General features: G+C 35.7%; 1 protein-coding gene across 1 annotated transcript in view; it reads right to left on the reverse strand.

Annotated features, from left to right (window-relative positions):
• The window catches only part of OSBPL1A (oxysterol binding protein like 1A), a gene marked incomplete at both ends in the record, with an annotated part of 170,242 nt that overhangs the window by 107,651 nt on the left and 48,113 nt on the right, over positions 1–14,478 (reverse strand). The window contains one exon of the mRNA XM_084252790.1: positions 4,969–5,075. Within this exon, the coding sequence (XP_084108916.1) occupies positions 4,969–5,075 (107 nt within the window). The remainder of the gene's footprint in view (positions 1–4,968; positions 5,076–14,478) is intronic.

Below are 14,478 nucleotides of genomic sequence, written 5' to 3' on the forward strand. Positions count from 1 at the left end.
AAATATGCCTGCAATACTACTGCATTTATGTAGAAGTCATATGGATACCTCAAGTATCCATGAGAGCATGCACAACAATAATCTAATGTGTTAAGGAATTTTGCTCAGATGAGAGGGAAGTGAGGAAACTGTAGAGTTAGAGGTCATATCAGATCATGCCCATTTGAAGCAAAGAACACCCACATAGCACAGAAATAAAAGGGTCCACTCCCAAATCTAGGCACTAAAAAACTCCCTACATTTCTCAGAGAAGCCAGTTTACTCGTATGATGGCCATAATTTTGCTGAGTTTGATTATCTAGAGATTGGAAAGAGTAAATCAGAAAAATGATATCAACATTCCACTTTTTTAAAAAGATTTATTTATGTACACAAGAGTTGGGGTGCAGGCAAGAGATGCAGGGGGTGAGAGGATTCACCAGAGACAGAGTGGGAAGAGAACAGGCAGACTGGCTGAAATACACTGCTGAGGGGAGCAGCAGACGAGACAGGAGAGGCTGCCTCATCATCAATATTCCACTTTCAGAGACAGAAACACAGTTAATCTAAAAATCGACAGAGAATTTTTAGAGACCCATAAAAACTCAAAAAGCATTAACAAGACTGGCCCAAAATAGAAAACACAGAGTCCTATGGGCATTATTCACTTAAGACATTTTTACATTAAGACACATAGTTACACTAACTACATCATTATGTCTGCATTCATGTAGCTAATTAACATATGTGGACCATTACTTCTTTTCAAAAAAATGAAAAATGATGTAAGAGTTATATAAAATAAAATATTAATTAAAAGTTAAAAAATAGAAAAAAATGTTGATTATAATAAAATGATAAACCCAGGTCAATGTTTAAGATACAATGTATAGGCTTGCTTATGAGTTCATTTAGCTCATTGAAATTTGGGTTCCACAGGCCTTGGCTCTTTGTGAGTAGTGGTATCTGAAATTTCTATAACTGGCCATCTGTTTGGCACAGATTAATAAGCACTGATGTAATGGTCATTGCATTCTATGCCTTCTATTTCCCTGCAATGGTCAGGCTAGTAATTGCTTCTGGTGTTTGACTGTATATTTTTAAGAATCACCTTTAGCCAATAAAAGAATAAGTAATCTGCTGATTCTGATTAACTTAATAAATATATTTGACTTCTTTGGAAGCTTTTGAGAGAAAAAAAAAAAGACATATAGTTACAGTCATGCAACAGGACAATTCTGAGGCATAGAAAAAGATAAAAATAAGTTGTAGAATTTTAGCTTAAGTAGTAAAAGCTATTTAGAATAACTGCCATCAAAAAACTACTTAGTGAGGGGACTTCCTAGGGATGAAGTCTCAGTGCTATCACCACAGTGTATTTCAGGAAATCTGTCTGTTCTGCTCCCCACCATGTCTCTGGTAAATCCTCTCAACCCCCACACCTTTGGCCTACACCCCATTCTTTTACACACACACACACACACACACACACACACACACACACATGAAACTACAACCACAATATCAGTGAGTGAAAAGAATAAACTCACCCCATTTGCTACAACATGAATGAAGCTGGAAGGGATTATGCTAAGCAAAACTAGTGAGAAGGAGAAAGACAAACACTGGATGGTATCAGTTATATGTAGTATATAGAGAAACCAGACAAGAGAGCAGAGCAAGCCAAACTCAAAAACTAGCCCTTCGAAACAGACTATAGAACTGAAACAGTCAGGGCCTCCCCGGTGGCGCAGTGGTTGAGCGCTGGGTTGCGAAGCTGCCCGTAGCCTCTGCGGCACTGGTTTGATCCCCGGCTGCTCCCCGGCCACGGGAGGAGGGTCCCACATGGCGCGCAGACCTCTCCTGCCGCACACTGCTCCCCTCAGCAGTGTACTTCAGTCCTTCTGCCTGCTCTGCTCCCAGTTCTGGCTCTGGTGAATTCTCTCACCCTCCCGTGCTTCTGACTGTACCCAGTGCTTGTATAAATAAATAAATAAATAAATAAATCTTTAAAAAAAAAAAAAAAAAGAACTGAAACAGAGGGGGAGGAGGAAGGAGCAAGTGAAGCATAAAATGGGGAACACAATGGACTATGGTGGTAGACTATGGTGCTTTGGTGGTGGGAATATTATGAAAACATCACCAGAAGCAGGGGAAACCTATACTTCCAAAATATAAACAACAAAGTAAACCAAAATAATCTAACAAAAAACAATTAGACTAGAATAAAAATAGCTTGCCTGTTGTGGAAGCTACAATCATATTTACTGGTTCCCTATTTTGTGTCAGATACTATACCAAGTATTTTGCCTTTACAATCTCATTGCTCTTTAAACTTTTTTCGGTTGGTCACCACTTTAAAAAGGATATTGTATTTAAAAACTAAAGTGAATACATTAAATAGCAGAGCCAGAAATTAGACCCAGGTCTATGTGTGGTAGGTTCAAAGCTTATGATTACCCTTTCAATAAAATGTCCAGATAATAGAAATATAATTTATGTCAGATAAATAAGACATTACAGTACATAGTTATTCTTCTCTGACTTCAATTAAGCTATTAAATTCCTATGTTGTAATTCTTAGTCATTTGAAAGGCTAACTTTAATGATGCCATTTATCTTTCAAATATTTTGTAGGCTTCTCATTATCTATAATCATATTTCTCAGAAGGAAATTCATAAATTCTGAGGACCTCATGGAGTTTATATTTCATAGAATATGATATTGTAAAGATACTAAAAGTAATTTTAAAGATACTAAAAAGAAATATTAAAAATTAAAGTTTGGAGTAATAAATGTCATTTATTAAGTGAAAACTATATGATATACAACATGCTAATATGCTTTATATACATATAAATCAATATATATACATATATGTGATCCCAAAACCATACTGAGGTGTAATATATTTTCAGTTTACAGTAATTTGCCTAAGACCCCACAACTGGTTATGAAAAACCTGTTTCAGAGAGGTTCACTAGACTTTCCCATCAGGGTTCTTAACTATTTTTTTTTTTAAAGATTTATTTATTTATTTATACAAGCACTGGGTACAGTCAGAAGCGCCAGAGGGTGAGAGATTTCACCAGAGCCAGAGCAGGGAGCAGAACAGGCAGACTGACGAAATACACTGCTGAGGGGAGCAGCGGATGTGACAGGAGAGGTCTGCGCGCCATGTGGGACCCTCCTCCAGTGGCCAGGGATCGAACCAGGGCTGCACAGTCTGAGGACAGCTTTGCAACCCAGCGCTCAACCGCTGCGCCACTGGGGAGGGCCAGGGCTCTTAACTTTCTATATGGTCTTCCTTATTTGAGCGGTATCATGATTCAGAGAACACAGGAAGGACAGAACACAATGCAATCATTCCACAAATAATCAAATAAATTTTCTTTAAGAAAGTACCACCTCCTCCGAAAGCAAAATAAATGCAATGTCAATGATGCAAAAGCTCCAAGATAGCATCCCACAATTACAACTTGACTTTTTCCTCAGGGCTAACTGTCAGAAATTACAGTAAGCATTTTGCTTATATTATTTAATCCTCATGATAAAATTTAAAGGCTAAAAGAGGTTAATTAATCTAACCTTTAGGCTAAAACTCTTGCACATCTAAATTTTCAGAGAGACTAGTTTTTAAGTAATTTAAAAATTAGCATAGTTTGGTTTCTCCAGTAATTAAACACACAGTAATATAATACTTCTAATTTGTGTTCAATTTAAAACTATACATATCAAAATCCAAAAAGCATCCTACATCCATCAGGTACCACATATCTGAATAAATTTGGTTTTAATATGTACTACCTAACACCTGAGATATATGACATCATAATTTGTTCTGCAATGCTATCATCCTGTTTAAATACAGGTAGATCACTAAATCTAAATCTAAATCTAAATTCCTCATTTAAATAAATTAGAATATAAAATCTGCAAACCACTTAAAATAGAAATGCTGAAAAGGGATGTTTTCAAACAGCATTAGAAGAATCAACCATCTAAAATATTTAATGAACAATTGTTCAATTTAATGAACAATTTAATTTCCCATTAAATTTAATGAACAATTTGTTATCTCTGATAATTAACACCATTATACTGAAATACTTTCTGCATGTTTTATATGAATTCATATTAGTATTTACAGATGTTACCTATTTTCCAAGTAAAACAATATACAATATATCAAGCCTGTATACATAACACACATAGCATTTTAAAAATTTGTATGTGAATTCACAAGGCTCCAAATCAAATCATGAGAAAATAAAATTTTAGATAGAGGTAAGAAAAACATATAAACCATTTTAATCTATCATGTTTTACCAAAACCTAATTTCTAGCCAAAAGTTACAAATAAATTATAATAAGAAAAAGAAATTTAGGATCTTAACCTAGAAAACTGAAGATTCAACACACATGTAGAAGTCAATAAAATAAAAAGCGGAATGTTATTTGGCGTGCATTAAAATCATGAAAATGGAAAAAACCCAAAAATATAAGAAAAATCTTAGTTTACACAACTCAAACATATTTCCCACTATTGAGTCCTTAGAAAAAATAATTACTAATGGATAGCATACATTCTTACTCTCATTTGGAAAAGCAAAATGGCAAATTTTTGAATAGGAGAGTACTAGAGAAAAGCACAAAAAATTATTTAATACATTGAGCTCAGTTCACAAAGGTAAGTATGATAGCACTAGATTTTCTAACTAAAAGAATTACATTCTTTGCATATAAAATAGACCAACTTTATTTGTTAAAATATGGCAATATAGATGAGATATGAACAAAAGCTATTTCAGAATTATGCTGCTTACTCAATACTAAATAAGTTCTGACTTTTGGTGCAAACAGAAAGCATTCATTTCCTTTGTTTAGATTATAGTCTCTCACCTTTGAACAATTTGAAAGCAATAACTTATTAGCTGATCCAGTATGTGACACACAATTATGAAAAAATTCAATTCTGAACTACGTACCCCTTCTTGTTTAGTGAAGAGATTAAGGCAATCACTCAAAGCTACACAAGTTTCTCTAGAAGCTTCAGAGACAACTTCAACTTTCTGAAGAAATGATGGTAGCATTTCTACAAAAACAAAAACAACAAATAAAATGAGTAGAATTTTATGTAATCTTAAAAACTGCAAATATTTTTATATCTACTAACTTCATGTTTCCTTCAGCTGCATTAAGCAAAGCATATAACATGCTCTTGGGCATCATTAAGTACCTACTGATGCAGGGCACATTACCTGGTACAGAGAAAGGATGAAATCCTGTCCTAAAATGGCTTATATCCTTCACAAGGAGAAGAGTCAGTACTGTAAAAAGTTTTATAGGCACAGATAATAATACAATGTGTAAGCAACTGATAAGGACTGACAGCACAATTTAAAAACTTTAAACATTTCCTTTCATGATATTCTATACTAGGTACATAACTTTACTCAAAACAAAAGGCTAAAAAAAAAAGACAAAAATAATTATGTGATTGAAATGATGGCTAACATATCTGATGGTGGCTTTAACTCAACTTCCTTAGTTTTTATTTGGATAATCTAAAAGAGATCATTTCACACTCAAAAAATCTGTCCCTGTGAAGGTTCAGTATCTTTTAGTCTAAGCTGGGAACAAAATAACAACAGTAATATCAAAAACTTCCCTGATTCCCTAAGAAATTCTTAGTCTATTTACTATCATCAAAAAAACCCCAAAAAACCCAAAATCAGATTTTTGGCAAGAGAAAGATGAAAATGCATACATACTACTTAACAAGTAAGATGTAATATCCTATCCAGATGTGAGAGAAATATACTTAATTGAAATAGTTTTGGACTTCATGTTATACACCGAGATCCTTTACATGCATCTCTTCTATCAAAAAAAAAAATCAAAACATTATAAAAAAAATCAAAACAGATGACAAGTCAATCTGTAGCATGCTTTGTATTTCAAATAATCTTGATTTACTTAAAACACTGTTCTTAAAGCATGACCCACAAGGCCACTGACAACAACAATGAAGCAAATCCAAATGTCAGCAATTTGTAGTTATTAGGCCATCAAACAGTGAGTCCCATAAAAAACAAAATTTTCAAATAGGAAATGAAAAGGAAATAAAATTTACTAAGAACATATAACAAAATATTTACAGTTATTATTTCTAGGTGTTGAAATTATGAACTCTTATTTTCTAAGTTTTCTATAAGAACATGAGTTAGAGCTAAGAAATGTTCTTTTTTTAGAAAAATTATTTAAAAATATTCATTAGGCAAAAGTGGGCAATGAAAGAAAAGATCAGAGTAAATGTAGGTATGGATAACCTGGTCACAAAGACCAAAGGACATTTTATCTTACTTTCCATCTTACAGGAGACAATTTCCTAGTGCTTCCTATTCTTAGTAAAGCCAATTATTGAAAACTACTATCTTCTATAATAAATTTAATTTCACATACTTTATTTTTCATTTTGAATCTCTGATATACATTGTGAAGATTTATCCTGCACTTAGTTGCTAAATAGCAAAAAAAAGAGTACCAGATGCTAGAAGCCGTATGACTTAAATAGCACTTCAACAGATGTCTCACGCTGAGCTGCTGAGCTGCAGACCAAGTACTTGAGGAGATGTGTAAGAAAAAAGAGCCACTGCTGCCATGAATTTTCTGGGTAATCTAGTGATTTTCCACCTTCATGGCACAAGTGATAGGAAGTCAGAAGCACAGTCATTCATGGATATGTGTCTTTTATTAAATACCATCACATGCTTGATTGTCGGTTTTATCTATGTTTTAGATATTTCACACTTTAGATGCTTGTTAATTAGCATTAAAAACACTGAATGTCAAAATAAGTTTTTAGAACACTTATGAGGTTTTTTTCCCATTAAATTTACTTTTAACTGAGTTAATATTTGGACACCATCATCAGCTATTACAATCGAAGTGCACCCACCACCAAATCACCCATAGTGGACCACCACAGACCACTGTGCTTCCTTCCTTCTTTGTTCTTACCCCTCCTCCACTTACACACCCACCCTGCTAGTGCTTCAGTTCTGTAGTCAGTTTTTAAGGGTCAGATTTTAGGTTTTTCTTTATCTCTTAGTTACCAGTTTTTAAACAAAATTGACTGCAAGTCTTCAAGAGACACACCATGAAGAATATATTAATACAAGTTTTTGTAAGAACACATTGAGAGTCAAATTCTTTTGTTCAAGAGTTATGTAATTTCTCTAACATTCTAACGTTCAAATATGATTTAGAAATATTAACATGCACAGTGACCCAGTGGAGTTACTGATGAACTGTGGCATACAGCTGTGCAGTGCAGCCCTTCGGGGGCCTTCTTACATGTCTGCATGTTGCGACATAAAAAGGAAGAAATGGCTAAGATTCTAGAAAAGTTAACTGGAAATCACTGCAGATATGTGTTAGCCAATAAATATTTAGAGACTAAACTGTAACCAATAAATACAAAAAGGTCAGGCATGTTACCATATTTGGCTGACAACAGAATTGGATGCTATTAATTCTGAGGAAAAGTTTTTATACTAAAAATATTTTTATACTCAGGAAAGATGCTAGCTCATATGTGAAAAATTTAACTTTAGAGACATGTATAAAAAGCTTACAATCTGTCGTTTTCATGATTACACTGTAATTTTTTTAAATTGGCTAACTTTTGAAAGTAGAAGGGAAGTATTTGCTTCTTTTTATGCTAACAAACTGAAACCTAACACAGATGACCTCCATTGACCTCTAATAGAGAAAAAGTCTACTCTCCTTAGTGTAACTTTTAAGGCACTCCATAGACTGAATAATCAAATTCAGCAGACTGTTTTCCTGGAAATACCTCTTTTCCCAGAAATATTCTTCTTGTCTACTTACTCTAAATCTTTATTCAAGATGTTCCTTCTTCCCCGAATATTGGAAATAATTGTTCATATTCAAGAAGTCTCCCTACTTAACCAAAATGATTTTTTGTCAAAGCCATGTTCATCTTCCCCATGAAGTCTTCCTTAAATATCCCTGTGGGAAGCACCAGACTTACTGGACTGCAAAAGCAGCCAAATTCATTGTAATAGAGAACATGGGCAATGTATATATGTTGGGGGAGGTACCAAGTTCCCCATCCCATTCACATGAAGCTACTTTGGAATAGCTACTGGGAAGTAGGGAGCGGAGCTGAGCAGCTAGGTTAAGCTATGTAACATGGAAGACAGGTTGGGGGAAAAAAGCTAACTCTTGTTCCTAAGGCCCAAATTGTACCCTGGTACTGCTGAGGAGGAGACAGGTGGAGGACAGACACATGGGTAAGAGGCCTTTGGGAAGGCGGGCAATGGCAGGTGTTATGTTGATTTGGTATCTCCTTTTATCCCAGCTTTCTGGGACCTGCTGCAGAACCCCTTTCTTTCTTATGGTTCCCTGCCAGAAGGTAACTATATTTGTGAACAACCTTTCAGGTCTTAGTGGTACTGCTTCAAGCTAACCCTGTTTTGTTGGACATTTGCCCAGGAGGGTATGGGGTATTTAGTGATTCATTGAGAAAAATATCCTTCTCTCTATGCACACTAATTCTATTAAAGATCTTTCAAACCACACATATGCCTTGCCTTTATGTTCACTTATGGCTGTGTCCCCTTAGAGCATGTAAGTTTAGGGGTTCCTGAGTTCCCTTTAGTCACATGCTAACATAGGTGGCATATCTTTGCTATCCTATGTAACTCTAAACCTCATTAATCCCTCAAATTCCCTGCATTGACAAAAGACTCAAGTATTTATTGAAAGAATAAGGAAATGAATAAAATATTTTACTTGCATTGCTTGCATAGAAAAGCCAAGTGACTTTGGATTATATTATTTTATAGCAAAAGAATTGCTGTGCTTTAGTTATAAATAAGGTGGTGCTTTTTTATTCTATTATTGGGTTTATTAGGGAAGATTAAAAAATAGACCTTTTTGAACTACATTTTCTTTTTTTGCTTGACACTGCTCAAGTATTTCTATCATTGGGGACAAGATATTTAAAAGAAAAAAGCTGGATGAAAAGTGTTTCATTTCCTCACCCTTGAACTTCTAGTAATGGTGCTACCGCAACACATTTTTTTTTAAATAAACACAAACAGGAGAGAGAATAAATAGTCCAAAAACTATCGATTTACAAAGCTAAACATCACAAGAAATAAATACTTAAATGAGACAATTACTCTTTTGTGGTGGAAAAACAAAACAAATGCATCTATGTATATGATAAACATGACTTAACCTGCATGAGAAGAGGCATTGTAAAAATTCACTTTCATACCTAATTGGAATTATCCAAGTGCCTCAAGAAAATCAGTATTCTCTCCTCAAAATGGAGAAAAATATATTTGCACATAAACATTAACTAATCTTCTAAAAACTTCTACTACATGAAACTAACTTTAAGATTGAGAAGTACCACTATGTAAGATGTAGACTATAAATATATTTCTTCCTCAAATTAAAATGATGAGCTTGAATACAACCATCCACTAAACAAATACTACAAAGCATTCTAATTTTGATTAATTGCAATATAAACTACATAGTTCAAAATAAGCATGTGCTAAATGAGTTAAATAAGAATAAAACAATATCAAGGATGTTATAAGATGGAGCAAATGAGTTGCAAATACACAAAAGTTAGATATCAGAAATAGGAGTTATCACTATAGGACAGACTAATGGTGATTGATTAAAAAAAAAAAGTGAGACCTGAGTTGGACCTTGAAAAATAATTAATATTGTTACTGCTAAATATAATGTCTGATAAAACAAATCTAAAATTACCATAGAAAAGAGTAGCCCTGAGAAGAGGATAGTGTCAGATATATGATCAATGAGAACTATAAAGAAGTGAAAGGATTTGCATCTGCCATTTATTAAGTGGTTTCCATGTGGCAGCCACGAGGTGCTGGGGAGAGAGGAGACATAGTAGAGAAAGTCTTTGTTCTTATAGACCTTGCAGTGTAGCAGGAAAACAGAAAATAAAGCAATTACTATTGAATGAACAATACCAATTAGAATAAGAGGGGAGGTGTATGATTAGTTGGAAAATTTTTTTTATATATAGAAAAGGGTACCAGTTAAGGAGACCTTCTGGGGTCAAGAGGACAAGTCAGCAGAACTTTGGGAAGTATTTAGCATTCTTTTGCTGATAAGGGTGAAGGGAGGCAATAAGATTCATCTTAATCAAACTGAGTAAAACTGCCAAAGATTATAATTAGATTTGCATCATTCCTAATTTTATTGTCTTGGAAATAGATTCCTCACCTCATGGTAATGATCCTACAAGAAAAACCAGTCAAGGAAGTAAGTTGTAATTAGGGTAGAGTCACTGTGACCTATAGCATTCCATCTGTGGGAAAGGCTGGAAAGGAGCGCAGCTATGGTCTGTGCCACATCAATGGGATGAAGAGAGAAAGAACTTGATGATACATAAAACAGTTAAATTAGCTCCCAGCATGATGCTTGCCTGTCTTTGCCTTCTCTGACAGACTCTGGGTGAAATAATAAATCACTTAGTTTCACAACCATGTTGTCCCATCTACTTGATTCCTCAGCCTTGCAGCCTGAAATCAAGCTTGATAAAGACAGAAGCTCCCCCATCCCTATTCTATAGGTGTATGACAGATGTGAGCAGAAACCACTGTTGAGGCCGTTACTTTTAAGCTGATCTTTCGCTGATTCTAAGAGAGAAGGCTGGGCCAACCCAAAAGCGGTAACACAAACAGGAAGAGTTCAGTGGGGTGGTCAGTGCCACAACAGGGTCAAATCACAACAGGGCGATTTGGAGACACAAAATATGCATACTTAGTCTTAGAAAGGTCAAGGAAGTTCCTGGAAGTTACTTTTGAAAGATGAGAGAAAGCAGTGTCTTACACCTTGGTTAACAATGTATGTTGAGACCCTGTAGCATAAGAAAAGTTTAGTATCAATGAACAGAGTAAAAGGGAGAGAGACTACTGAAGGTGATGCAAGGCAAATTTGGTCAAATTGGAATTTGGAATACACTCGAAGACTTCTGGTAAGGGTGTTTCTATTTTAGAAGCATCTCTGTTCCTAACCATGGAACATCCCATGGATCATCATCTGGAAGCAGGATGATCAGATAAAAAGTTGCTGCTATACCCAAAGGGGAAGGTGGCTGTGGTCTACTTAAGCATATTGGTGGGTGGGAGAAGGAAAGAAAGTAGAGAGATCCAAGAGATAAAAGAGTATCAGACCAAGAAAAAAATGACATGGGGAAAAATAGATTTCTTGAGGATTTGGAAATGCTGTTTTACATCAATCCCATCCTACCTCTGAAATAGGAATAGGAAACTAAGGATTTGAACAATACCTCAACTATAACAGCCTCGCTAATTCGATTGTCCTCAAAAAATTCCACCTTTAACTGCAGATCTAGTTATAAATAGATACACTTTTCTAGCCCATAGATCAGATATTAGGGGCAAATGCAAAATTCTTGACTTATTCCAGACTTTCTTGGTTAAGAGCAGACTCTGGGGCAAGGCTGCTTAGTATCAACCCCTGACTTTGTTTTTTACCAAAAATTAAAACTTTAAATCTCTACAGAACATTCTGGCAGAATATGAATAAGCAAAATATGAAGAGATAATGTCTAAGAACTTTCCCAGATTTCTAGATTAAAACAGCAACATAGATAACAAAATTCAAGCCTAGAGAGAATAAAACTAACGCCAAAGACAAAGTGAAAATCTTTGAAGCAATGAAAACATTAAATAAGATTGCCTACCAAAGAATCATCACTGGAATATTAGAAGCCAGAATTCTGAATCACATCTTCACTGCTACTGAATGATTATATAATCCGTGATTATATAGAAGTGAAATATTTAGATGAGATAGAGATTCTACCCTTCATAGAATTATTATTATTAATTCTACCCAAGTCAAAGAATTACTCAAAGATTTGCCTTAGAAAATAAGCTGGCTCTAGAGGTAAGGAAGATATAAAATCAATAGCATAACTATGGAACCCTTATTGGTAAAAGAATGCAAAACACGCCAGAGTGCTCATGGCTTCTTCCCTATTTTATCTCTGTAAGGTCTCATTGGCTTGAACTATCTTTATACTTATAAACTGACAGAACAAATTTAGGACTTATTTCTCCTTGAGTGCAAGAGAATGAGTTAAATAAGTAGCTCATTCACTTCAATCATTCACTTAAAACATGCTGTGCATTGTTTAGGTGCTAAAGATAATTTGTGAATAAAAGGACAAAAATTCCTGTTTTTATAGTGTTTATACTATAACAGGAGAGGCAGATGATCAACTACACACACAGTTATCAGGAGGTTTGATGAGTGGCAACTTAAAAGTTAAAGGAAGGTGAGAGGATAGCATGAGTTGAGGGGAACTGGAAGTCTGGATAGGCTGTTATCAGCAAGAGCCCTGGCAGGGCTGGCAAGGTCAAGGGAACTGGCAAGGTCAAGGGAAACTGACCCTGAAAATAATTTAAAAAATTTACTCACAAAGGGGAGGAGAGTACATAAACAGATTGGTATGGAGAACATTTACCATTCTGGGACAGGAGGCAAAGGAAGGGAACAGTGTCACTGGAGTCACATAACGAAGCAATCAGCAGGTAGGAGCCCAGACAGCAGTGGTAGACTGGCTAGAGGGAGGAGGAAACTTTTGACCTACTTTTCTAGCCCCCTCATCCCCTTTACCAGTTTTCAGCAGGGTCTCCCATTTGCTGAAGCCAGTCAACAGTTGGAAGGCAAGGAAACCATGGAATGTAGTCCACAGTGCTCCATGGCCTGGAGCACCAGACATGTCAGGGCATGGACATGGAGACTCAAACCAGTGCCAACAGAATGAGGAAGTCTCCATCAGAGGCCCTGTTTGAGTAAAGACCTGGGGAGGTTAGGAAGAGAGTAAGTACCCTAAAGAAAAGCATTCCAGGCTGAGGGGCCTGCATAATCCAGTCCTGAGGCAGGAGCATGCCTGGTTTTGAGGGAGAGCAAGGCAGCCATTGAAGCTGGAGAGGAGCAAGCAGAGGGACTAGGAAATTAGGACAGAAAGGTAAAAGGGGACTGGAGACATTTGCAGGTCATTAGAAGGACTCTTTCGAAATAAAGTGAAGATGACCTGGAAGCTCTTGGATGTTTTAACCAAAAGACACCATTCACTGATGACTCAGAAGGTTCCCTGGGTGATTTTTTTTTTTTTTTCTGCAACCAGGCTTTTGGTTCAGATAAAATAGAGATTTTAATGCATTCATTGAAATGTAAACGATGTGTTGTCAATGCCAGGTACATAAATTTTGACATTTATCCAGGCAGAAATTAAGTTTAAGATCCATACATCAAAATAAAAGTAGTATTTCAATAGGTGGCATTTGAAATCAAAAGAGTATTTCATCAAGTTTTTTTTTCAGAGGTCATGAAGAATAATTATAAATTAAGCTGAAAAATCAAGTTGTCATCAGACTATGAAGGTCTTTAAATTCCAGGTTAGAATTTGCATTTTAGGGCCTCCCCTGATGGCGCAGCAGTTGAGCGCTGGGCTGAGAAGTTGCCCGCAGCCTCTGCAGCGCAGGTTCAATCCCCAGCCGCAGGCAAGGATCCCACATGGCGCGCAGACCTCTCCTGCTGCCCACTGCTCCCCTCAGCAGTGTACTTCGTCAGTCTGCCTATTCTGTTCCCAGCTCTGGCTCTGGTGAATTCTCTCACCCTCCCGTGCTTCTGACTGTACCCAGTACTTGTATAAATAAATAAAATAAATCTTTAAAAAAAAAAAAAGAATTTGCATTTTATTTTAAAGTTATAAGCACCCATAAAAGAATTTTTCAACAGGAAAAAAAAAAAAAGGTAATTTTCTAAAATTAACCTGGCTGCAATATTGCAGTATTTCACAGAATCTGAGTTTGTAGTTTCCCTAAAAGTCTTATAATTCAACTCCCCTTAAGATTAAATGAAGGGAGATGAAGGGTACCCCAGAAGTTGGGAGACTAATGGGTAGACTGCTGGATTTGAGGACAGAGTTGAACCCTATGGCAGATGTTAAAATAAGAGGACAGGGATCTGAATTTTAAAGTTCATACAGTTTTATACTAAGATGTAAGACAACAATTTCAACTGCAAGATTTGGAGTGTGTCCAGAATCATTTTAGATTTCTGTCTTGAGAAGTCATTGGCAAACTTTGTAGACAGTTTGGAGCAGGGTGTGTATGTATCGGCTTCTTTAATAAAACACACAGTGCAAGATTATAGCATAATCCCTTGGCATGAATAGCAAGCAGGTACAGTTGCCTTTAACTCTCTCCATTAAATCACCTTGATACTATTTACATACTATTTATATAAAATGTAGTTTTGCTTAGGCAAACTGATCTTTTAGAAAATAATGTTCATAATTATCTGTGCATATGTTCATAGAATTTTACTGTACATATATGGAATAGGGTTGTCAAATCATAGTCAAATATCTCAAAGTC

This window comes from Talpa europaea (genome assembly GCF_964194135.1).
Source record: "Talpa europaea genome assembly, chromosome: 13".
NCBI lineage: Eukaryota > Metazoa > Chordata > Mammalia > Eulipotyphla > Talpidae > Talpa > Talpa europaea.